The following is a 27,083-nucleotide window of genomic DNA, read 5'->3' as shown; positions in this document are numbered from 1 at the left end:
CACCAATTTGATGATGATTTATTTATATCTGAACATTGACACTTTTAGCTCACACAACAAGAAAAAAAGGGTATACAACCTATGATACACCAGTATATTCATATTATGTAGTTATTGACCTCTAAATTTGAGATCCTACCTTTTCGCTAAAGACAAAGAACGGTGATGGGTAGGTCATGTCCTGGCTGCTGAAGGGGCAGTTGACGGAGCATTTGTGGATGAGGGCATTGCGCCCCTCAGTGGTGAGAATCTTCCTCTTCTCCTTGTGGTAGCACACGTTGGGATAGGAACCGTACGTCAGGAGAGAGATGACCACGTCAAGGTTGTTGTCGGGTCCAACGTTATTGAACATCTGTGTCATCAAGCACTCTAATGAAAAGACCAAAACATTTTAAAACTATTTCAGACGTGATTGTATATTATGCCAACACTACAATACTATTGGGTTGTTCACATGGAGTGCGTCTCAAATGGCACCCTATTCCAGTGGTGGAAAAAGGACCCAATTGTAATAGAAAATGACTCAAGTAAAAGTCACACAGTAAAATACTACTTGAGTAAAAGTCTAAAAGTCTTTGGTTTTAAATATACTTAAGTATCAAAAGTTAAATGTAATTACTAAAATACACACTTAAGTATCAAAAGTACTGTATAAATAATTTAAAATTCCATATATTAAGCAAACAAGTCGGCACAACTTGGATAGCCAGGGGCACACTCCAACACTGAGACATAATTTACAAACAAAGCATGTGTTTTTATTGAGTCCCCCAGATCAGAGGCAGTAGAGATGACCAGAGTTGTTCTCTTAAGTGCTTGAATTGGGACAGCTTCCTGTCTTACTAAGCATTCAAAATATAACAAGTATTTTTGGGTGTCAGGGAAACAGTATGGAGTAAAAAGTACTATATTTTGTTAAGGAATGTAGTGGAGTAAAAGTATTCAAAATATAAATGGTAAAGTACAGATACCCCCAAAAAACACTTAACCTGTCTGGGCTAGGGGGCAGTATTTTCACGGCCGGATAAAAAACGTACCCGGTTTAAAGTGGTTACTACTCTTGAGAATATGCATATTTTTAGTAGATTTGGATAGAAAACACTCTGAAGTTTCTAAAACTGTTTGAATGGTGTCTGAGTATAACAGAACTCATATGGCAGGCAAAAACCTGAGAAGATTCCAAGCAGGAAGTGGCCTGTCTGACAATTTGTAGTCCCTCTGTTGCATCTCTATCGAAATTACAGTATCTGTGCTGTTACGTGACACTTTCTAAGGCTTCCATTGGCTCTCTAAAGCCTTCAGAAACCGGATTGACGCGTCTCCTGTCTCTGGGCAGATAACAGCAGCAGAGTTTGTCAGTGGACTGCCTGGTGACAGAGAGACTGGAGATGCGCATTCACAAGACCTCGCCATTTTTTTCTTTCCCTCTTTGAATGAATACAACGTTGTCCGGTTGGAATATTATCGCTATTTTACGAGAAAAATAGCATAAAAATTGATTTTAAACAGCGCTTGACATGCTTCTAAGTACGGTAAAGGAACATTTTGAATTTTTTTGTCACGAAATGCGCTCGCGCGTTACCCTTCGGATAGTGACCTGAACGCACGAACAAAACGGAGGTATTTGGATATGACTATGGATTATTTGGAACCAAAACAACATTTGTTGTTGAAGTAGAAGTCCTGGGAGTGCATTCTGACGAAGAACAGCAAAGGTAATCCAATTTTTCTAATAGTAATTCTGAGTTTAGTGAGCCCGAAGTTGGCGGGTGTCTGAATAGCTAGCCTGTGATGGCCGAGCTATGTACTCAGAATATTGCAAAATGTGCTTTCGCCGAAAAGCCATTTTAAAATCTGACATAGCGATTGCATAAAGGAGTTCTGTATCTATAATTCTTAAAATAATTATGTATTTTGTCAACGTTTTTGATGAGTAATTTAGTAAATTCACCGGAAGTTTTCGGTGGGTATGTTAGTTAATGTATGCTAATGTAAAAAGCTGGTTTTTGATATATGAACTTGATTGAACAAAACATGCATGTATTGTATAACAATGTCCTAGGAGTGTCATCTGATGAAGATCATCAAAGGTTAGTGCTGCATTTAGCTGTGGTTTTGGTTTTTGTGACATATATGCTTGCTTTGAAAATGGCTGTGTGATTATTTTTGGCTATGTACTCTCCTAACATAATCTAATGTTTTGCTTTCGCTGTAAAGCCTTTTTGAAATCGGACAATGTGGTTAGATTAACGAGACTCTTATCTTTCAAATGGTGTAAAATAGTCATATGTTTGAGAAATTGAAGTTATAGCATTTTTGAGGTATTTGTATATCGTGCCACGCGATTCCACTGGCTGTTGAATAGAGTGGGATGCTAACATCCCACCTAGCCCATAGAGGTTAAGTAGTACTTTAAAGTATTTTTTACTTAAGTACTTTACACCACTGCCCTATTCCCAATAATGTGCACTACCTTTGACCAGGTAGTGCACTATAGGGAAAATGGTGTCATATGAGACGCAGTAAAAACAATTACCCTCAGGGAAGCCAGAGTTGATGAGGATCTCCTTCAGCTGCACTTTGGCCTCCCAGGTCATCCTCAGTGTGGACATGTTGAGCCTCTTGTGTTCACAGAATCTGGACTCTGCATCCTCACCTCCCATTCTACAATAAAAAAAGACAAGTTAACAAGCTGTCATAACCTTCATTTGCCAGGTAGTGAGAAAGAACAGGATTGTATTCCCAAACAAAAATGGGTCATTCAGTTGACACCTCTTCCTACTGCAATGAATGGCATTACGGTGTTCTGTCTGCAATCGTATCAGCCACAATTATCAGTTGCATCTGTTTAATTGTAATCCATGAGAGGGGATTGGTTTGTTTTTAATTATTATATATTTTTTTGTAACCTTCATTTAACCTCTCTTGGGTAGGGGGCAGTATTTTGACATCCGGATGAAAAGCGTGCCATGGTAAACTGCCTGCTAATCAGGCCCAGAAGGTAGGATATGCATATTATTAGTAGATTTGGATAGAAAACACTCAGAAGTTTCTACAACTGTTTGAATGATGTCTGTGAGTATAACAGAACTCATATGGCAGGCAAAAACAGGAAATCTGGAAAGTGATTGCCTATCTAATACAGTGTCTGTGGGGTCATTTTGCACTTCCTAAGGCTTCCACTAGATGTCAAGTCTTTAGAACGTTGTTTCATGCTTCTACTGTGAATGGGGAGAGAATAAGAGCATATGGAGTCAGATGACTGAGAAAATGACATGAGCTCAATCGTGTGCGCTCACATGAGAGTCAGGTGTGTTCCTTTTCATTTCTGAAGACAAAGGAATCGTCCGGTTGGAATATTATGGAAGATTTATGATAAAAACATCCTAAAGATTGATTCTATACATCGTTTGACATGTTTCTACGAACTGTAATATAACTTTTTTGACTTTTCGTCTGAACTTACTGCGCGAGCACAGTGAATTTGGATTACTCGACTGAACGCGCGAACAAAATGGAGGTATTTGGACATAAAGATAAACTTTATCGAACAAAACAAACATTTATTCTGGAACTGGGATGCCTGGGAGTGCATTCCGATGAAGATCATCCCTGTACTCAGATTATTGCAAAGCTTTTTTGAAATCTGACACAGCGGTTGCATTAAAGAGAAGTGTATCTATAATTCTTTGAATAACAGTTGTATATTTTATCAACGTTTATGATGAGTATTTCTGTAAATTGATGTGCTCATTCACCAGAAGTTTTGGGAGGCAAAACATTTCTGAACATTACACGCCAATGTAAAATGTTTTTTTTTGTTGATATAAATATGAACTTTATCGAGCAAAACATACATGTATTGTGTAACATGAGTGCCATCTGATGAAGATCAATGGTTAGTGATTCATTTTAGCTGTATTTCTGTTTTTTATGACACCTCTCCTTGCTTGGAAAATGGCTGTTCGGTTATTCTTGTCTTGGTGCTGTCCTTACATAATCTAATGCTATGCTTTCGCCGTAAAGCTTTTTTGAAATCGGACACTGTGGTTGGATTAACGAGAAGTTTATCTTTAAAATGGTGTGTAATACTTGTATGTGTGAGAAATTTGAATTATGAGATTTTTGTTGTTTTGAATTTGGCGCCCTGCTATTTCACTGGCTGTTGAATAGTGTGTCCCGCAGGCGTCCCACATACCCCAGAGAGGTTAACTTGTTGGGGCTAGGGGGCAGTATTTACACGGCCGGATAAAAGACGTACCCGATTTAATCTGGTTACTAATCCTACCCAGTAACTAGAATATGCATATACTTATTATATATGGATAGAAAACACCCTAAAGTTTCTAAAACTGTTTGAATGGTGTCTGTGAGTATAACAGAACTCCTATGGCAGGCAAAAACCTGAGAAGGTTTCATGCAGTTAGTAGCCTGTCTGGCAAGGAGTCGTTCTTCTTGTCTCTGTTTATTGAAGAGTCAGGATCTTAGCTGTAACGTGACATTTCCTACGGCTCCAATAGGCTCACAGAGCCCGGGAAAAACATGAACGATGACGAGGCAGCCTCAGGCTGAAACACATTATCGCCTTTTCCAAGTGGCCCATCAGAGGACAATGGAATTAGGCGCGTGCCCGATTCGACCCCGTGCAGTATTTTCCTTCGGCTGTTTAGCTAATTGCAGATTCCCGGTCGGAATATTATCGCTTTTTTACGAGAATAATGGCATAAAAATTGATTTTAAACAGCGGTTGACATGCTTCGAAATACGGTAATGGAATATTTAGAATTTTTTTGTCACGTTATGCGCCATGCGCCAGACCGTGATTTACCATTCTGATAGTGTCTAGAACGCACGAACAAAACGTCGCTGATGGAACATAACGATGGATTATTTGGGACCAAACCTACATTTGTTATTGAAGTAGAAGTCCTGGGAGTGCATTCTGATGAAGAACAGGAAAGGTAAGACCATTTTTCTTATAGGAAATGTGATTTTGGTGAAGGCTAAACTGGGTGGGTGTCTAAATAGCTAGCCCGTGATGCCGGGCTATCTACTTAGAATATTGCAAAATGTGCTTCATCCGAAAAGCTATTTTAAAATCGGACATATCGAGTGCATAGAGGAGTAATGTATCTATAATTCTTAAAATAATTGTTATGCTTTTTGTGAACGTTTATCGTGAGTAATTTAGTAAATTGTTAGTAAATTCCCCGGAAGTTTGCAGGGGGTATGCTTTTTCTGAACGTCACATGCTAATGTAAAAAGCTGGTTTTTGATATAAATATGAACTTGATTGAACAGACATGCATGTATTGTATAACATAATGTCCTAGGTGTGTCATCTGATGAAGATCATCAAAGGTTAGTGCTGCATTTAGCTGTGGTTTGGGTTTTTGTGACATTATATGCTAGCTTGAAAAATGGGTGTCTGATTATTTCTGGCTGGGTACTCTGCTGACATAATCTAATGTTTTGCTTTCGTTGTAAAGCCTTTTTGAAATCGGACAGTGTGGTTAGATTAACGAGTCTTTAAATAGCTGTAAAATAGTCATATGTTTGAGAAATTGAAGTAATAGCATTTCAAACGTTTTGAAAATCGCGCCACAGGATTACACTGGCTGTTACGTAGGTGGGACGAATTCGCCCCGCCGGTCCCATAGAGGTTAAGAACAAATTCTTATTTTCAATGACAGCCTAGGAACAGTGGGTTAACTGCCTTGTTCAGGGGCAGAACGACAGATTTTTACCTTGTCTGCTCGGGGATTCGATCTTGCAACCATTCGGTTACTGGCCCAACGCTCTAACCACTAGGCTACCTGCCGCCCCTAGATGTACATGTTGCATGTTTCTATGAAGCCTGGACTCACCTCACATCGTCCCAAGCCTGGAAGACTGACAGAAGGGCCACGTGGTCTGAGAAGCGGGTGCCAGCAAAGTTGCGGTGCACATAGCCCAAGCGCTTGCCATCATTGATGAAGGGCTCTGGGAAGCAGGAGGCTGCTGAGATCGTGCACACCGCATCTCCAACACTAGGAAGCAGAGCAAAGAAAGCACCAACTATTTAAATGATTTCTAGTTGTAAATATGAAACTGTGTATAGAGATGAGTCAATATGGAACAGTATCTTAAGGATAGTAATTTAGGGAAGGATTTTACAAAATGCATGCATGATTTCCGATGCAGCACTCACTTGAAAATGCAGCCCATAATCATCATCTTCCCCAGACGCGGCTCGATTGGAAGCTTTGCAAGGATCCGACCAAGCGGAGTCAACTCATCGTTTGTGTCCAAAGCATCCAGTTCTAGTGAAATATATCAAGGAATTGTAAATGCCAACCCTATTCAAGGTGGTTGGTAATGTTTACTAGAACATTCGAGGACAAAACAAATCTGTTAAAGCTAAAAACAACTAACCTCTCAGTGTGTGTTCTGCCTCTATAACCGCGTCCAGGGGAGGGGGTTCGATGGCCTTGGAAAGGAAATGGCCAATGGCTCCTAGTCTCAGCAGCTTGATGCTCAGGGCTACCTCGTGGAGAGGAGTACGGAATATCTCAGGGGTCATATGGGTCTCCAGTCTGGGATGAAGAAAAGGGTAGAAACAGAAGCACACATTCATCACTTGTGTAATTCAATATCAAACTCAGTTTTGACATAAAAGGGTAAGAGGGAAAAAACAGAGTTTATATTCATATAGCATCTCAGAGTAGTAGTGCTGATCTAAGACCAGTTTTGCCTTTTGTATCATAATTCATAAAATTACACGGACCTGATCCGAGATCAGCACTCAGCTTTTTGAATATGGGTACAGAAGTTTGGCACCTCTTCAACGCTAATGAGGGTTGAGGTCAGGGCCCAGTTGCATAAAACATCTTAAGTTAATTTTCCCCTTAAATTAAGTGAAAAAGTTAAAGCTAGAATACTAATTGAAACAAACCATCACACCGCCTGTGTTTTGGTAAAAAGCTGAGGGATGGGACTGGAGAAATGTAAACACACTCAAATTCATGGAGAGAGCTATGGATGCATGTACTGACCATACATGATATGAACATTATAGCTTTAACCATGTTTTGAGGCTATACAGTTTGGGTGACCACATGCCCCGAATTGTGCAGTAGAGTACCACATTCTGGCCCATTGTCCTGCAACCAAACAATTATGTCCTGCATTTTATTAAAAATTCAAACACGAGTAATTTAGAAACAAAAGGTACGTATGTGCCGTACTTCAGTCAGACATTCCGAGCTGTTTCTTGCAGTCCTGTTGTGCTTATGTAAAGACACAGTTCCTTCGGAAAGTATTCAGACCACTTGACTTTTTCCACATTGTTACGTTTCAGCCTTATTCTAAAATTGATTAAATAAAAACATTTCCTCAGCAATCTACTCACAATACCCCATAATGACAAAGCGAAAACATGTTCTTAGATATTGTTGCTAATAATTCTTTAACATTTTTTAAATGAAATACCTTTTTACATAAGTATTCAGACCCTTTGCTATGAGACTCAAAATTGAGCTCTGGTGCATCCTGTTTCCATTGATCATCCTTGAGGTGTTTCTACAACGTGATTGGTGTCCACCTGTGGTAAATTCAATTGATTGGCCATGATTTGGAAAGGCACACACGTCTAAGGTCCCACAATTGACAATGCATGTCAGATAAAAACCAAGCCATGAGGTCGAAGGAATTGTCCGTAGATCTCCGAGACAGGATTGTGTTGAGGCATAGATCTGGAAAAGGGTACAAAAAAATGTCTGCAGTTTTGATGGTCCAAGAACACAGTGGCCTCCATCATTCCTAAATGAAAAAAGTTTAGAACCACCAAGACTCTTCCTACAGCTGGCCGCCCGGCCAAACTGAGCAATCGGGGGAGAAGGGCCTTGGTCAGGGAGGTGAACAGGATTCTCTGGTCTGATGAAACCAAGATTGAACTCTCTGGCCAGAATGCCAAGCGTCATGTCTGGTGGAAACCTGGCACCATCCCTATGGTGAAGCATGGTGGTGGCAGCATCATGCTGTGGGGATGTTTTTCAGCGGCAGGGCCTGGGAGACTAGTCAGGAACAAGGGAAAGATGAACAGAGCAAAGTACAGAGATCTTTGACGAAAACCTGCACCAGAACGCTCAGGACCTCCGACTGGGACGAAGGTTCACCTTCCAACAGGACAATGACCCTAAGCACAGAGCCAAGACAATGCAGGAGTGGCTTCGGGACAAGTGTCTGAATGTCCTTGAGTGGCCCAGCCAGAGCCCGGACTTGAACTTGATCAAACATCTCTGGAGAGACCTGAAAATAGCTGTGCGGCGTCGCTCCCTATCCAACCTGACAGAGCTTGAGAGGATCTGCTGAGAAGAATGAGAGAAAACTCCTCAAATACAGGTGTGCCAAGCTTGTAGCTTCATAACCAAGAAGACTCAAGCAAACACACATAGAAATGTGAGTTATAGATTTGTCATTCTCATTAAAAGCAAGTCTAAGAAGCGGTAGATATGTTCCATGTGAAATATTTCTGTGTTTCCCGTTCTTAAAACTTCTTGGTGAAAGGGGGCAGTATTCGGAAATTCAGATGAATAACGTGCCCAAATTAAACTGCCTGCTACTCGGGCCCAGAAGGTAGGATATGCATATTTTTAGTAGATTTGGATAGAAAACACTCAGAAGTTTCTAAAACTGTTTGAATGATGTCTGTGAGTATAACAGAACTCATATGGCAGGCAAAAACCTGAGAAGAAATCCAACCAGGAAGTGGTTTGTAGTTTTTCAATTGATTGCCTAGCCAAACTACAGTGTCTGTGGGGTCATTTTGCACTTCCTAAGGCTTCCACTAGATGTCAACAGTCTTTAGAACCTGGTTTCATGCTTCTACTGTTACTGGGGAGAGAATAAGAGCTGTCTCAAGCCTGAGACCAACGAGTTGTTTACTGCGCAGGCACGCCGTTCCTTCTTTTTCCCCTGTAATGAATACGCTATTGTCCGGTTGGAATATTATCGAAGATTTATGTTAAAAAGACCCTAAGGATTGATTGTAAACATCGCTTGACATGTTTCTACGAACGGTAATGGAACATTTTGACTTTGTCTCTGGTTAGCGCATACGCATTTTGCCTTTGGATAGTGATCTGAACGCGCGAACAAAAGGAGGTATTTGGACATAAATATGGAGTTTATCGAACAAAACAAACATTTGTGGAAGTGGGAGTCCTGGGAGTGCATTCCGACAAAGATCAGCAAAGGTAATTGAAGATTTATAATACTATTTCTGAGTTTTGTTGACTCCAGAACTTTGAAGGCTGAGCTCTGTACTCAGAATATTGAACAATGTGCTTTCGCCGTAAAGCTATTTTGAAATCTGACACAGCAGTTGCATTAAGGAGAAGTGTATCTATAATTCATTCAATAACTGTTGTAAATCTTATCAACGTTAATGATGAGTATTTTTGTAAATTGATGTGCTCATTGACCGGAAGTTTTGGAGGCAATACATTTTCTGAACATCACGCGCCAATGTAAAATGGGGTTTATGGATATAAATATGAACTTTATCGAACAAAACATACATGTATTGTGTAACATTGAGTCCTGGGAGTGTCATCTGATGAAGATCAAAGGTTAGTGATTCATTTTAGCTGTATTTGTGACGCCTCTCCTTGCTTGGAAAATGGCTGTGTGGTTTTTCTTGTTTAGGCACTAACATAATCTAATGTTATGCTTTCACCGTAAAGCCGTTTTGAAATCGGACGTGGTTGGATTAAGGCTTGTTCTGCGTCTTTTACTTTTGGCTTTGTACACCAGCTGAAAATACAATATTTTTGGTTATAGAAAATATATTTCACAGCAGTTTTAGACAATGATTCTCTACAGTTGTTTTGTCACTGACTGAAATTAGGCTAAATATTAGAATTTTAGCAACCAGGAAATGGCAGAGCGATTTCTGCATATTGCACCTTTAAGATGTTTTATGCAACGGGGCCCAGAGACTTACTTGTCGAAGCGTGCTCTGCTACACAGATGGAAGCAGAAGCCAGCCCGGACGCGGCCGGCGCGACCCTTCCTCTGCTCCAGGTTGGTCTTGGAGCCCCAGACCGTGGCGTAGTTGGTCATGTTGTTGTGAGACGTGAACAGTTTCACTTTCTGCCTTAAAGAAAACACAAAATAATTGGTGGTCATTAGTAGCTACACTCCCATGCAATGATAATTAATGTAACTAAGACATAATTTAAAAGTACAGTATATCAAGTGAGAAACTTACTTGCAAGAGTCGATGACATATACTACATCATTGATGGTAATACTGGTCTCTGCAATGTTTGTTGATAAGATCACCTGAAAAGGATAAAATATAAACAACAGATAAATCATTATAAACCTTTACAGGAAAAACCCTAAGACCCTGACTGACTGACCTTGGTGATGTTTTCAGGTACAGGCTCAAATACCCTCCTCTGCTCCTCTCTGGGGATCTGAGAGTGGAGAGGCAGAATCAGGTACCGTTGACTCCCTGGGTGAAACAAAATTAAAAAGTCAATTTACTGGTGTCATTACAATTACAATCAACAGCATTTCTATGGCAGAAACTTGGGTGATTTGCGACTAAAATGAAAACAATGCATTTGTTGACATCAATCCAAATACTTTGACCAACAGTTTTTCTATGGGAGAACCAGTGATTAGTATTGAGACCACACACCAAAGTGTGGGTTCATCTCCAGGTGTTTCTGCATGGAGTAGATGAGGTTCCAGCCGGGCAGGAAGACAAGCACGGCCCCGGCCACCTGGAGGGTCTCGATGTACTTCAGCAGGGCCTCCACCAGCTCAAAGGGAGTCTCCTTCTCATTCATCTGGGCCATGGAGCGCTTAGTCTCTGGGGTGTACTCTGGCCCACATATCACATTACAGTTGGCCTGTGACAAACAAGAGGAAGAAACATACACATAGAACACACTTCCGAAAAACAACAAACAGTGGTCAAATGAAATGGTTCTCTGTGCTTATGACCGACAAAGTACTATCCCATACCTCTTCATCTCCTCCTTCCTCATCCTTGTCCTTCCTCTTTCTATCACTCGGAGGTGGAATGAAATGCGTCATCTGAATGCAATCTTCCAAAAAGTACTCTGAAAAAGATACAACCCTTCATAGCTATCCATTACAAGCCCATAAAATGGACAATATGAAGGTTAGATGATTTAAGAAAGTTTGCGAGCTCCATTTGACTGAGCTCTTACCTTGTACTGGGAATGTGCGGCCGAACACCTCGATGACAGGGCAGTTGAAGAAGTACTCTCTGAACATGGTGGTGTCGATGGTGGCAGACATAAGGATGATGCGGACCTCTGGGTAGGTCTGGACCACGTCCCTCAGCACCACCATGAGGAAGTCAGTCTGGGAAGAGCAAAAAAGTAAACATTACTTACTTTAGTACACCGAGGGCTGATTTCCCAGACACAGATTAAGCCTAGTCCTGGACTACAAACCATTCTCAATTGAGACGCTCCATTGAGAGTGCTTTTTAGTCCAGATTTGGCGAGGGGGTCATCAGATATACATACATTGATGTCTCTCTCGTGGATTTCATCCACAATCACATGGCTGATCCCGCGAATACCTGCTTCCAGCTTCCGCAGTAACACACCTGGAAATAGAGCAATACACCAAATTATGCTATATATTATCAATACAATTCCATGTGTCTTCTGCTATTCTTAACCCCAGTTGTATTAGCTACATAAAACACCTAAAGTATGAATAACAAATGAAAATAAGAGACCCTTACCGACAGTGCAAAACATGATGCTGGCATGGGGTCGTGGGAGGATGGATTCAAAGCGGACGCTGTACCCACAGCTCTTACCAACATCCTCTCCTCTCTCGTAGGAAACGCGCTCTGCCACAGACACTGCACTGATACGCCGGGGCTGACGAAGAAGGGAAGGGGTTACCGTGAAATAGCAGTCATTCAGATATCTGCACTTTAATATTCTATTTATCTTGTATATAACAGTCCATGTCCTGGACCTGTGTTTGTCTGTAATGTCTTAACGTTCACACAACGCCACAAACAACATTTCCCAATTGGACAACAAAGGCATTATCCCATCACAAGCAAGGAAAATCTTCAAATACATGAATATTTAATTTCGAGTCTTACCTGGGTTACAATAATGTTACACTCGGACGCCCTCCCACTCTTGATGAACTGATCCAGGATGTACTGAGGAACCTGGGTGGTTTTGCCACAGCCGGTCGCCCCTCGAATGATCACCACTGAGCTGCCCTGAACGGCAGTCATTATCTCCTCCTCAAAGTTCTTCACTGGAAGCCCGTCTCGCTCCCCAATGACCTAGGAGACACGTTTTCGCATGTCAGTCAGACATAACACAGTCCCATGCAAAATTCTGATATTTTGCATAGCAATATACAACGATTGTCCAATTTGTCACAAAAATGTGCCGATGTGGGAAAAGGATTGTTGACATGTGGCTTGATTGAACCATATGCGGGAAATGTTGAAATTGTGAGCCCTCTTTTTGTACTGCGGTGGTGGGTCAGTTATGTGATAATATTGCGATGATTTGACTGTTTTATGTAGAAAAAGTGTGGTGATTGGTCAAATTTGCAAGCTCTCGCATAATATGCAGGGAATAGTTGATTTGGCACACAAAAACATGTGATCACAGAAACCAGGAATCCTGGAGGGACTGATAACAGGACATAATTTAACACTAACTCAAGATAATTGAGTGATTCCTCACGAAACCAGACCAAAAAATTCCAACTTTTTTCTGATTTGATCCATAGAATTGTCATTTGAAGGAAGGATTGTTGACATATATTTTACAATTTATCTAAAAGCATATTAATACATTATTAATTGAAGTTGGAATATTTGTGATATTTTGGCCTTGCACATGCCGCCGACTATTGGCATATCAAAGTACCAGAGCGGGATCTCTGATAGTTTTAATGTTATGGCTAATTGTATACAGAGAAACTGGCATAGTAAGCAATGTAACCAATCACACCCCTCATAGTACTTGCATCAGTCTTCATCCTGCAAATCACCAGCAAAGGGTGACCATTTTGAATCAATTTCACATTCACTCTGTTGGTAATGTTTACTAATTGGATCATAACTCTAAAAGTATCAGAGATCCCACTCTGGAACTTTGATATGCCAGTAGAATATAGTATGCTCAAGAATATATTGAACAATTAGCTCAATCAGAAATGGTATATTTTGAATATTCATGTTTTATTTTTCAATATTCATAAATTAAAGCTGCAATAGGTACAGTGCTTTCGGAAAGTATTCAGACCCCTTGATTTGTTAAAAAAAAAATTAGGTTACAGCCTTATTCTAAAAATTATCACGTTGCTTTTTCCTGTCATCAATTTACACACAATACCCCATAATGACAAAGCAAAAACAGGTTTAGACATTTTTGCTAATTTATATATATTTTTTAAATTATAAAAGAAATCACATTTACATACAGTGAGGGAAAAAAGTATTTGATCCCCTGCTGATTTTGTACGTTTGCCCACTGACAAAGAAATGATCAGTCTATCATTTTAAATGGTAGGTTTATTTGAACAGTGAGAGACAGAATAACAAAGAAATCCAGTAAAACACATGTCAAAAATGTTATAAACTGATTTGCATTTTAATGAGGGAAATAAGTATTTGACCCCTCTGCAAAACATGACATAGTACTTGGTGGCAAAACCCTTGTTGGCAATCAGAGGTCAGACGTTTCTTGTAGTTGGCCACCAGGTTTGCACACATCTCAGGAGGGATTTTGTCCCACTCCTCTTTGCAGATCTTCTCCAAGTCATTAAGGTTTCGAGGCTGACGTTTGGCAACTCGAACCTTCAGCTCCCTCCACAGATTTTCTATGGGATTAAGGTCTGGAGACTGGCTAGGCCACTCCAGGACCTTAATGTGCTTCTTCTTGAGCCACTCCTTTGTTGCCTTGGCCGTGTGTTTTGGGTCATTGTCATGCTGGAATAGCCACCCACAACCCATTTTCAATGCCCTGGCTGAGGGAAGGAGGTTCTCACCCAAGATTTGACGGTACGTGGCCCCGTCCATCGTCCCTTTGATGCGGTGAAGTTGTACTGTCCCCTTAGCAGAAAAACACCCCCAAAGCATAATGTTTCCATCTCCATGTTTGACGGTGGGGATGGTGTTCTTGGGGTCATTGGCAGCATTCCTCCTCCTCCAAACACGACGAGTTGAGTTGATGCCAAAGAGCTCCATTTTGGTCTCATCTGACCACAACACTTTCACCCAGTTGTCCTCTGAATCATTCAGATGTTCATTGGCAAACTTCAGACGGGCATGTATATGCGCTTTCTTGAGCAGGGGAACCTTGCGGGCGCTGCAGGATTTCAGTCCTTCACGGCGTAATGTGTTACCAATTGTTTTCTTGGTGACAATGGTCCCAGCTGCCTTGAGATCATCGACAAGAACCTCCCGTGTAGTTCTGGGCTGATTCCTCACCGTTCTCATGATCATTGCAACTCCACGAGGTGAGATCTTGCATGGAGCCCCAGGCTGAGGGAGAGTGACAGTTCTTTTGTGTTTCTTCCATTTGAGAATAATCGCACCAACTGTTGTCACCTTCTCACCAAGCTGCTTGGCAATGGTCTTGTAGCCCATTCCAGCCTTGTGTAGGTCTGCAATCTTGTCCCTGACATCCTTGGAGAGCTCTTTCATCTTGACCATGGTGGAGAGTTTGGAATCTGATTGATTGATTGATTGCTTTTGTGGATTTTAAGGATAAAATTAGGAGCACACTCTTAAAGGGAGTGCTCCTAATCTCAGCTTGTTACCTGTATAAAAGACACCTGGGAGCCAGAAATCTTTCTGCCACCAAGTACTAAGTAATGTTTTGCAGAGGGGTCAAATACTTATGTCCCTCATTAAAATGCAAATCAATTTATAACATTTTTGACATGCGTTTTTCTGGATGTTTTTGTTGTTATTCTGTCTCTCACTGTTCAAATAAACCTACCATTAAAATGATAGACTGATTATTTCTTTGTCAGTGGGCAAACGTACAAAATCAGCAGGGGATCAAATACTTTTCCCCCTCACTGTAAGCATTCAGACCATTTACTCAGCACTTTGTTGAAGCACCTTTGGCAACGATAACAGCCTCAAATCTTCTTGGGTATGACACTACAAGCTTGGCACACCTGTATTTGAGGAGTTTCTCCCCTTCTCTGCAGATCCTCTCAAGCTGTCAGGTTGGATGGGGAGCGTTGCTGCACAGCTATATTTAGGTCTCTCCAGAGATGTTCGATCGGGTTCAAGTCCGGGCTCTGGCTGGGCCACTCAAGCACATTCAGACACTTGTCCCGAAGCCACTCCTGCATTGTCTTGGCTGTGTGCTTAGGGTTGTTGCCCTGTTGGAAGGTGAACCTTCGCCTCAGTCGGGAGGTCCTGAGCGCTCTGGAGTAGGTTTTCATCCAGGATCTCTCTATACTTTGCTCCGTTCATCTTTCCCTCAATCCTGACTAGTCTCCCAGTCCGCTGAAATAAATCCCCACAACATGATGCTGCCACCACCATGCTTCATCATAGGGAAGGTGCCATGTTCCCTCCAGACGTGACGCTTGGCATTCAGGCCAAAGAGTTCAATCTTGGTTTCATCAGACCAGAGAATCTTGTTTCTCATGGTCTGAGAATCTTCAGGTGCCTTTTGGCAAACTCCAAGTGGGCTTTCATTTGCCTTTTACTGAGGAGTGGTTTCCGTCTGACCACTCTACCATGAAGGCCTGATTAGTGAAGAGCGGCAGAGATGGTTGTCCTTCTGGAAGGTTCTCCCATCTCCACAGAGGAACTCTGTCAGTGTGACCATCAGGTTCTTGGTCACCTCCCTTACCAAGGCCCTTCTCCCCTGACTGCTCAGTTTGGCCGCGTGACCAGCTCTAGGAAGAGTCTTGGTGGTCCATTTAAGAATGATGGAGGCTACTGTGTTCCTGGGGACATTCAATGCTAGCCAATTTTTTTGTACCCTTCCCCAGATCTGTGCCTTGACACAATCCTGTCTCGGAGTTCTACGGACAACTCCTTCGACCTCATTGCTTTGTTTTTGCTCTGACATGCACTGTCAACTGTGGGACCTTCTATTGATAGGTGTGTGCCTTTCCAAATCATGTCCAATAAATTGAATTTACCACAGGTGGATACCAATCAAGTTGTAGAAACATTCCGATGACAAGTCAATGACAACAGGATGCACCCGAGCTCAATTTTGAGTCTCATAGCAAAGGGTCCGAATACTTATGTAAATAAGGTATAGTTTTTTACATTTTATAAATTTGTAAACATTTCTAAAAACCTGTTTTCGCTTTGTCAATATGGGGTATTGTGTGTAGATTGCTAAAGATTTTTATTTATTTAATTCATTTTAGAATAAGGCTGTAACGTAACAAAATGTGGAAAAAGTAAAGGGGTCTGAATACTTACCTTTTTGGGCGACCCGACCAAATTTATATAGATATGTGAGTTGTGGATCTGTCATTCTGGTTGAAAGCCAATCTTAGAAGCGGTAGATCTGTTCTATGTGCGCTCTCTCCATTCATAAGTTTCTTTTTTGCATCTTTTACTTTTGATTTTGTACACCAGCTTCAAACAAGCCAAAAAATACAATATTTTTGGTTATTGAAAAGACATTTCACCAGTTTAGATGGTACAATGATTCTCTACAATATATTGATTGTTATGTCAAACTGAAATTACGCAAACTATTAGCATTTTAGCAACCAGGAAATGGCAGAGCGATTTCAGCATATTGCACCTTTAAATGCAAATTGTTTTTTTGTAAATCTAAATATTACAGGGAAAGCGGTAAAGCTTCATATGACACCAATTTTTGCTTTGTAGCACCTACATATATGAAACATTATGGAGTCTTAAAGGAGGCCTAGGTACAGCCAAAATGTACAAATATTCCAAATTCAATTCATTATTTCTCAATTATGCTTTAAGATACAAATATCAAATACGTGTCAACAATTCTACTTCCAAAGAGCCATTCTAAGGATAAAATGTCAAAATCCCCCAAAACAGGGTGTGTTTTTGTCCCGTTTTCATTAGGAATAACTCAATCGCAGTTAAGTGAGGGCAACAACATACCTTCTGTAAGCTTTGATCTTGTTCCAATTGATAAGTCAGCTCATGATGGAGGTCAGTGCTGATTTGCTCTGGGGTGCACTACGGGGAAACGTAAATGATACTTTTAGATAAGATGGACAGCCTACCATAACAAAATAGACTGCTTTAGTTTTGAGAAAGGTCAGATTATGAAGAGAATAACAGTAGAAAACACAGATATATTGTTGCATTTCTTTTAGTAAATGTACAGCTAGAAACAAGTCTTTGACTCACAAATGCTAGTGGTCCATCGTCAATATTGCTGCTGGTCCAGGGGTTCCAGTTGACTTGCGGAGGGGACCAGGGCACCACCCCGGCCATGCTCTGTCTCTGGGAGGGCTCAAACACAGCCATCTTCCCTTGGACCAAAGACACTGGAGTACTTGGATCAGGTGGCTGGGGACAGGAAAAAGGTTTAACTCGTAATCCTCATATTAAATCACAAAGTACATTCCTTAAATGTAAATGTAATTGCTTTTGTGTAACTGGACACACTAATTGAAACTGTATAAAGGTTAATAAATGTCCTCATATAAATTAGACTTACTGGAGGTGGAATTACAACACCCAGATCTTGGGCCATACTCTGCAGCTGATGTTGCAGATCATCCACCACATTCACCTCAAAAGCTTCCAACTGTGAAGACACCAAGGTTCAACCGTACGTTAAAAAGACTTGCTGCATACTTAGTTCTAACCTTGAGACATATAAAATAAGGTGAACAAACAAAGCATACAACATTAAGACCATGTCATTAATAAATCAATGTAATAACTCAATATTTTATCAGCAGTAAAACACGTTACTTACAATTTCCCCCTCTTTCTTCTTAGTAACGCCAGAATAAGGCTCAATGACACCTAGATGGTAAAGTTGACGGACGATAGACAGCGCAGAGGACTGGGCCGCAAGCTTCTTGTTAGAGCCATGCTCACGGGCAATTATCTCTACAAAACAAATGAAAATGTATTTCTTATTCTGAAGTCACATATTTGTTGTCTCCAGAAAGCTACTAAGCTAGGTTGTCAGTGTTACATTTCTCCTGAATTTGGAAAAATCTAACATCTGACGCATCTTCAAAAATGTAAACAAAGCATTTTACATCTGATAGACAATTCAGTTTGTGTTCAATGAAAAGTTTGTACTTACTTCTACCAAGCTGTCTTACAAATAACTGCATCTCAGCAATAAAGCTCCTGAAGTAGAAGCAAAAAAACACCATCATCCATAATGTTACTAAGCCTAATTCACTTTCTATGAAAAATCAGAATAATGTGTAACTCGTGTTTTTACAGTAGATAAAACATGTATCAATCATTGGACCAACTGACCTCTGAGCTTGAGAAGCCTATTGTCCAGTCTGATGATAACCCTTGCCCTTGGGGGAGCCAGTATGTTTTTCTGCCAGACTTCAATCAACAATCAACTTTATCACCTCAGCCACTGCCCCATCCCTAGTGGAACAAGTGACACCAGAAATCAAAACCACACAATAATCTGCCCATTCCATCCCCCATTGTGGATGTAACCATATAACAACTTTAGTGCAGCCTAAAGGATGTCACATGTCTTGACAAGGTAGGTTGTGAATTCTGGCATCACATCTCCACTACTATTCACATTCAGAATTACTGACCGAGTCCAGTTAAATTAAAATATAATCCATATTGTACTAGTAAGGTATTGGTTAAGGTCAGAGATCATATAATTAATTATGGGATTACAGGATCTCTATGGTTGAGGTATAAATAGCTCCAAAATGACTTGAGAAAAGTTAACCGAGACCTCTCAGGTGTTAACCGCACACCCAGGAGGGCTCTGTCTCCATATAAGTCCAGCAGAAAAACATGCAGTCCCCATAACTAAATGTACAGGTAACTGCCAAAATAAAGGAAACACCAACATAAAGTGTCTTAATAATGACGTAAATGTTAATAGGGCGTGGGACCACGAGTCGACAGAACAGCTTCAATGTGCCTTGGCATAGATTCCACAAGCGTATGGAACTCTATTGGAGGGATTCTTCCACAAGAAAATCCATTATTAGGTGTTTTGTTGATGGAAAACGCTGTCTCAGGCACCGCTCCAGAATCTCAAATAAGTGTTCAAATGGGTTGCGATCCGGTGACCAAGACAAACACCCTTTAAACCTCCTATGCTCCTTTGAGACCCTTCTTCCAAAGTCACTGAGGTTGCTTCTTCTTGCCATGGTAACCCAAAAAAATGGCAACTGGGCATTTTTAAACATGACACTAAGCATGATGGGATGTTAATTGCTTAAGTAATTCAGGAACCACACCTGTGTGGAATTACCTGCTTCAATATACTTTGTATCCCTCATTTACTCGTGTTCACTTTATTTTGGCAGTTACCTGTATGTCTACAGGCAAGGCTCAGCTCTTCGGTTTGTCATGAATGCTTTGGAGCAATATTCCTGATAAACTAGATAATATAAATGAATCTATGGAAAATCTCCTATTGGAACCAGCCTGGTCGCTGCGTTACCAGAGTTCAGGCTGGTTCCACCAGGCTAACTGATCAACTTCCAGGCCAAAATCTTTTCCCATCATCCTGACCTGTTGTGGTCAGGCCCAACTTGGCTGTATTTGTAATCTGTTTGATTCTTCTCCTTCTGGAAAAACTGGTTCAGACGGGCCTTGGCGTTCTCTAAAGTCCAGTTGCCATGGAGTCCTGCGTTCAGATCTACCTCCTCAGACTCCAGAGTCTTGATGGGGAAAATAAACACTTCAAAGGTTCAAATTAGGCATGTGTGAAGACTGAATTACTACAAATGCATTTCTTAGATTAAATATAATTCAGCATAAAGACAACTAATGGATATGAAATAATGCCTTGTAAAAATAGTGAATTGACAGGTCCTACCGCCTGTGCCTCCTGCTCATCCCTCTTTGAGTAATAGTCCTTTAGATTAGCCCCACGATCCCACGGAGCATTGCTGTTTGCGCCACCTCCGGAATAATCACCGCTACCGCCCGAATATCCCAAACCAGTGACACCTGGGACTGGCGCAGAAGGTGCATTCACTGAAGCAAAAGTTAAACAACGAGATAAGTTATGACACCATGGGAATGTAGTTAACAGAACATAGACTGTGTACAGACCTACAAGCATTTGGTGTAGTTAACCAAGTACCTTGCTCAGCTTTAACAACCAGGTGAGGAGGGATAGGTCCACTTGGAGGAAGACTTCCAAAGCTAGCATTCCCTCCATCAACCCCTCCTCCACAGTCAGGCACACTGAAGTCAGGTCCACTTGCCTATTAATAGGAAAATAATGTTTAATACGGTAATAACATGTCCATCACCATTTTTTATTATCTTGGATGATAAAAAGTATGGTTCGTTATCAATAAAATGTAAAAAATAGTGCAGCGCGTTCAATTTGGCTGCTGGGTGGCAAGGAGATCCATTGCTCCGGTAAAAACATTGACAATTACAGTCGTGGCCAAAAGTTTTGAGAATGACACAAATATTAATTTCCACAAAGTTTGCTGCTTCAGTGGCTTTAGATATTTTTGTCAGACGTTACTATGGAATACTGAAGTATAATTACAAGCATTTCATAAGTGTCAAAGGCTTTTATTGACAATTACATGAAGTTGATGCAGAGTCAATATTTGCAGTGTTGACCTTTTTCAAGACGTCTGCAATCCGCCCCGGCATGCTGTCAATTAACTTCTGGGCCACATCCTGACTGGTGGCAGCCCATTCTTGCATAATCAATGCTTGGAGATTGTCAGAATTTGTGGGTTTCTGTTTGTCCACCTGCCTCTTGAGGATTGACCACAAGTTCTCAATGGGATTAAGGTCTGGGGAGTTTCCTGGCCATGGACCCAAAATATTGATGTTTTGTTCCCCGAGCCACTTAGTTATCACTTTTGCCTTTGTGCAATGTGCTCCATCATGCTGGAAAAGGCATTGTTCGTCACCAAACTGTTCCTGGATGGTTGGGAGAAGTTGCTCTCGGAGGATGTGTTGGTACCATTCTTTATTCATGGCTGTGTTCTTAGACAAAATTGTGAGTGAGCCCACTCCCTTGGCTGAGAAGCCCCCCCAAACATGAATGGTCTCAGGATGCTTTACTGTTGGCATGACACAGGACTGATGGTAGCGCTCACCTTGTCTTCTCCGGACAAGCTTTTTTCCGGATGCCCCAAACAATCGGAAAGGGGATTCAGAGATAATGACTTTACCCCAGTCCTCAGCAGTCCAATCCCTGTACCTTTTGCAGAATATCAGTCTGTCCCTGATGTTTTTCCTGGAAAGAAGTGGCTTCTTTGTTGCCCTTCTTGACACCAGGCCATCCTCCAAAAGTCTTCGCCTCACTGTGCGTGCAGATGCACTCACACCTGCCTGCTGCCATTACTGAGCAAGCTCTGTACTGGTGGTGCCCCAATCCTGCAGCTGAATCAACTTTAGGAGGAGACGGTCCTGGCACTTGCTGGACTTTCTTGGGCGCCCTGAAGCCTTCTTCACAACAATTGAACCGCTCTCCTTGAAGTTCTTGATGATCTGATGAATGGTTGATTTAGGTGCAATCTTACTGGCAGCAGTATCCTTGCCTGTGAAGCCCTTTTTGTGCAAAGCAATGATGACAGCACATTTTTCCTTGCAGGTAACCATGATTGACAGAGGAAGCACAATGATTCCAAGCACCACCCTCCTTTTGAAGCTTCCAGTCTGTTATTCGAACTCAAATCAGCATGACAGAGTTATCTCCAGCCTTGTCCTCGTCAACACTCATACCTGTGTTAATGAGAGAATCACTGACATGTCAGCTGGTCCTTTTGTGGCAGGGCTGAAATGCAGTGGAAATGTTTTTGGGATTCATTTATTTTGCATGGCAAAGAGGGACTTTGCAATTAATTGCAATTCATCTGATCACTCTTCATAACATTCTGGAGTATATGCAAATTGCCATGATACAAACTGAGGCAGCAGACTGTGAAAATGAATATTTGTGTCATTCTCAAAACTTTTGGCCACAACTGTATGTGCTGTTCAAGGGATTGTTAAATAAATGTTAGAACCATTTGTTAATATCAGCACCTCTTGAGGAGCATAGTCAGAACTACTAGCAACACATTTCCGACTATTCGTTTTAGCTCTATTAGAGTTATACAGCAAGTAACTCCATGCTTTTCATTAACAGTAAATATCAATTGATCATGTTATTTCAGATAAGTGAGAGTCACTTGAATCAAATTTTATTGGTCACATATTTAGCAGATGCTATTGCGGGTGTAGCGAAAAGCATGTGTTCCTAGCTCAAACAGTGCAGCAATATCTAACAATTCACAAAACACACAAATCGAAAGAAAAATAATGGAGTTAAATATATAAATATTAGGACGAGCAATGTCGGAGTGGCATTGACTAAAATACAGTAGAATAGAATATATTATATACATATGAAATTAGTAAAGCAGTATGTAAACATTAAAGTGACCAGTGATTCCATGTCAATGTATATAGGGCATCTTCCTCTAAGGTGCAGGGTTGAGTAACCGGGTTGTAGCCGGCTAGTGATGGCAATTTAACAGTCTGATGGCCTTGAGATTGCAGTTTTTCCAGTCTTTCGGTCCCAGCTTTGATGCACTTGAACTGACCTTGCTTTATCGATGTTTGTGAGCGTTTTAGGGGCCAAGCTGAATTTCTTCAGCCTCCTGAGGTTGAAGAGATGCTGTTGCAACTTCTTCAACACACTGTCTGGGTGGGTGGACCATTTCAGATCGTCGGTGTTGTGTACGCCGAGGAACTTGAAGCTTTTCACCTTCACTGCGGCACCATCAATGTGAATAGGGGCGCGCTCGCTCTGCTGTTTCCTGAAGTCCACAATCAGCTCCTTCGTTTTGATGACGTTGAGGGAGAGGTTATTTTCCTGGCACCACTCCGCCAGGGTGCTCACCTCCTTCCTGTAGGCTGTCTCGTCATTGTTGGTAATCAGGCCTACAACTGTTGTGTCGTCTGCAAACTTGATTGAGTTGGAGGCATACGTGGCCACGTAGTCATGGGTGAACAGGGAGTACAGGAGGGGGCTGAGCACGCACCCTTGTGTTGAGGATCAGCAAAGTGGAGGTGTTGTTCCCTACCTTCCCACCTGGGGGCAGCCCATCAGGAAGTCCAAGACCCAGTTGCACAGGGCGGGGTTCAGACCCAGGGCCCCGAGCTTAACCTGTTGGGGATAGGGGGCAGTATTTGCACGGCCGGATAAAAAAACGTACCCGATTTAATCTGGTTACTACTCCTGCCCAGTAACTAGAATATGCATATAATTGTTTGATTTGGATAGAAAACACCCTAAAGTTTCTAAAACTGTTTGAATGGTGTCTGTGAGTATAACAGAACTCATTTGGCAGGCCAAAACCTGAGAAGATTCCAAACAGGAAGCGCCCTCTCTGACCATATCTTGGCCTTCTTGATCATCTCTATCCAAAACAGGGGATCTCTGGCATATCGTGACATTTTCTAACGCTCCCATAGGCTCTCAGAAGGCGCCAGAACGTTGAATGATGACTTTGCAGGCCATGGCTGAAAAACAGTAGCGCATTTGGTAAGTGGTCGATCTGAGAACAATGAGACTGGGGCGCGCGTGCACGAGACGACTCCATGTTTTCATTTTCAGTCTTTGAACGAAAACAGGGTTTCCCGGTCGGAATATTATCGCTTTTTTTACGAGAAAAATCGCATAAAAATTGATTTTAAACAGCATTTGACATGCTTCGAAGTACGGTAATGGAATATTTGGAATTTTTTTGTCACGAAACGCGCCGGGCGCGTCACCCTTTGGATAGTGTCTTGAACGCACGAACAAAAGGCCGCTATTTGGATATAACTATGGATTATTTGGAACCAAACCAATATTTGTTATTGAAGTAGAAGTCCTGGGAGTGCATTCTGACGAAGAACAGCAAAGGTAATCCAATTTTTCTTATAGTAAATCTGAGTTTGGTGAGTACCAAACTTGGTGGGTGTCAAATTAGCTAGCCTGTGATGGCCAGGCTATCTACTCAGAATATTGCAAAATGTGCTTTCACCGAAAAGCTATTTTAAAATCGAACATAGTGATTGCATAAAGGAGTTCTGTATCTATAATTCTTAAAATAATTATGTTTTTTGTGAACGTTTATCGTGAGTAATTTAGTAAATTCACCGGAAGTGTTCGGTGGGAATGCTAGTCACATGCTAATGTAAAAAGCTGTTTTTTTTATATAAATATGAACTTGATTGAACATGTATGTATTGTATAACATAATGTCCTAGGAGTGTCATCTGATGAAGATTATCAAAGGTTAGTGCTGCATTTAGCTGTGGTTTTGGTTTTTGTGACATTATATGCTAGCTTGAAAAATGGGTGTCTGATTATTTCTGGCTGGGTACTCTGCTGACATAATCTAATGTTTTGCTTTCGTTGTAAAGCCTTTTTGAAATCGGACAGTGTGGTTAGATTAACGAGAGTCTTGTCTTTAAAATGGTGTAAAATAGTCATATGTTTGAGAAATTGAAGTAATAGCATTTCTAAGGTATTTGAATATCGCGCCACGGGATTCCACTGGCTGCGCGTCCCACCTAGCCCAGAGAGGTTAATAATGAGCTTGGAGGATACTATGGCGTTGAAGGCTGAGCTATAGTCAATGAACAGCATTCTTACACAGGTATTCCTCTTGTCCAGATGGGATAGGGCAGTGTGCAGTGCGATTGCATCGTCTGTGGATCTATTGGGCCGGTATGCAAAAAGCACTTCATGATGACAGAAGTGAGTGATACGGGGTGATTGTAATTTAGTTCAGTTACCTTTGCTTTCTTGGATACAGGAACAGTGGTGGACATCTTGAAGCAAGTGGGGACAACAAACTGGGATAGGGAGAGATTGAATATGTTCGTAAACACTCCAGCCAGGTGGTCTGCGCATGCACTGAGGACGCGGCTAGGGATGCCGTCCAGGCCGGAAGCCTTACAAGGGTTAACACATTTAAAATGTCTTACTAACGTAGGTCACGGAGAACGAGAGCCCATAGTCCTCGGGAGCCGCGTCAGTGGCCCTGTGTAATCCTAAAAACGGGCGAAGATGTTTAGCTTGTCCGGGAGCAAGACGGTGTCTGCGAAGTGGCTGGTTTTCCCTTTGTTATCAGTGATTGTCTGTAGACCCTGCCACATACATCTTGGGTCTGAGCCGTTGAATTGCACTTTGAATCTGTACTGACATTTTTCCTGTTTGATTGCCTTACGGAGGGAATAACTAGTTTGTATTCTGCCATATTTCCAGTCACCTTGCCATGGTTAAATGCGGTGGTTCGTGCTTTCAGTTTCCAGTTTGCACAAAGTCCAGTGTAGTTCCTTGAGGGACGTTGTGGTATCGGCTTTGGGGGTATCGGCTTTGGGGCGCACAGTTGGCCCAGTGTCGTCCGGGTTTGGCAGGGGTAGGCCCTCACTGTAAATAACAATTTGTTCTTAACTGACTTGCCCAATTAAGTAAAGGTTAAACAAATACATTTCTGTCTGCGCGATGTATTGAGAACCCAGCTGGCTGTATGGACGGGGACAATATATCAGGAGAGCCATGATTCCATGAAACAGAGTATATTACAGCCCCTGATGTCTCTCTAGAATGAGATCCTCGCCCCGAGCTTGTCTACTTTATTGTCCAAAGACTGAAAATTAGCGAGTAATATACTCGGAAGCGGTGGATGCTGTGCACGCCTTCGGAGTCGGACTAGAAATACACTTCGAATATCTGTTCTCCGCCGGCGGCGTCTTGGAGCAGCCTCTGGGATAAGTTAAATTGCCTTTGGGGGTACGATCAAAGGATCCAATTTGGGAAAGTTGTATTCCTGGTCGTAATGCTGGTGAGTTACCGCCGCTCTGATATCCAAAAGTTATTTCCGGCTGTATGTAATAACAAAAAACTAAATGCTGCAAAGTTGCATAGGAGCTAGAAGCAGAGCACGCCTATCCATTTGGCATGTTGCCAGCTAAGCAAACAACGAGTCAAAGATAAGGCTTTTTTGGAAAGAGCTTGACATTGGCAAGTCATCTTCCTGGCAAAGTTGTCAGTCAGACTTCTGTCATCACCACTATAGATGGCAAGCAAATCAAACAATATTTAGATATAACGTTAGCCATCGAGTCCCCTGAAAGTTAGCTGGTTAACTAGCCATATTAACGTGATGTTATTAGCTAGCTAGTCAATTTGACGTGGTCCATCAATCATTATACAACAGGTGGGTCTAATCCTGAATGCTGGTTGGTTAAAACCACATTCCATCCGGCGTCTATTGCATTAGTTACCACCGGCTAAATCTATGATGTTAAAAAAGCTACTGTTGTTATTCTGGCTGCACTGTTTGACATGACTGTAAGTCAGCCGCAGTTGGCTAGCTAGCAAGTGATAAGAACGTTGCTAGCCAGTATGGTAATGGAACATTTAGAACGAACGATTAGGTCACGCCCATAGATACAGAATAAAAAGACTGAACGACTGGGTCTCATCTCTGGCAACCGAACCGATAGAACGACCAGCCGGCTTGGGTAACAACCCTAGATTTATGTTGGGTCTAAGGATGAAATGGTATGAATTAGAGGTCGACCGATCATGATTTTTCAACGCCGATACCGATTATTGGAGGACCTAAAAAAGCCGATACAGATTAATCGGACGATTTTTTATATGCATTTGTAATAATGACAATTACTATACTGAATGAACACTTACTTTAACTTAATATAATACATCAATAAAATCAATTTAGCCTCAAATGAATAATGAAACATGTTCAATTTGGTTTAAATAATGCAAAAACAAAGTGTTGGAGAAGAAAGTAAAAGAGCAATATGTGCCATGTAAAAAAGCAAACATTTAAGTTCCTTGCTCAGAACATGGGAACATATGAAAGCT

At 41.5% G+C, this 27,083-nt stretch overlaps 1 protein-coding gene across 1 annotated transcript in view; it reads right to left on the bottom strand.

Annotated features, from left to right (window-relative positions):
* LOC115169789 (DEAH (Asp-Glu-Ala-His) box helicase 9) overlaps positions 1–27,083 on the bottom strand; it is a 31,986-nt gene that overhangs the window by 1,468 nt on the left and 3,435 nt on the right. The window contains exons 4-25 of the mRNA XM_029725737.1: positions 20,322–20,445; positions 20,052–20,212; positions 19,745–19,893; positions 18,318–18,364; positions 17,979–18,115; positions 17,715–17,804; positions 17,402–17,563; positions 17,150–17,227; positions 12,152–12,343; positions 11,777–11,918; positions 11,553–11,635; positions 11,229–11,385; positions 11,020–11,117; positions 10,691–10,904; positions 10,407–10,501; positions 10,253–10,326; positions 9,986–10,138; positions 6,415–6,575; positions 6,191–6,302; positions 5,868–6,029; positions 2,537–2,664; positions 140–369 (exon numbers count right to left, since the gene is read on the bottom strand). Coding sequence (XP_029581597.1) covers positions 140–369; positions 2,537–2,664; positions 5,868–6,029; positions 6,191–6,302; positions 6,415–6,575; positions 9,986–10,138; positions 10,253–10,326; positions 10,407–10,501; positions 10,691–10,904; positions 11,020–11,117; positions 11,229–11,385; positions 11,553–11,635; positions 11,777–11,918; positions 12,152–12,343; positions 17,150–17,227; positions 17,402–17,563; positions 17,715–17,804; positions 17,979–18,115; positions 18,318–18,364; positions 19,745–19,893; positions 20,052–20,212; positions 20,322–20,445 — 2,949 coding nt within the window. The remainder of the gene's footprint in view (positions 1–139; positions 370–2,536; positions 2,665–5,867; positions 6,030–6,190; positions 6,303–6,414; positions 6,576–9,985; positions 10,139–10,252; positions 10,327–10,406; positions 10,502–10,690; positions 10,905–11,019; positions 11,118–11,228; positions 11,386–11,552; positions 11,636–11,776; positions 11,919–12,151; positions 12,344–17,149; positions 17,228–17,401; positions 17,564–17,714; positions 17,805–17,978; positions 18,116–18,317; positions 18,365–19,744; positions 19,894–20,051; positions 20,213–20,321; positions 20,446–27,083) is intronic.

Source organism: Salmo trutta, chromosome 31 (genome assembly GCF_901001165.1).
Source record: "Salmo trutta chromosome 31, fSalTru1.1, whole genome shotgun sequence".
Classification (NCBI taxonomy): domain Eukaryota; kingdom Metazoa; phylum Chordata; class Actinopteri; order Salmoniformes; family Salmonidae; genus Salmo; species Salmo trutta.
Note: the sequence above shows the minus strand (reverse complement) of the source record. Positions and strands in the feature narration are given on the sequence as shown.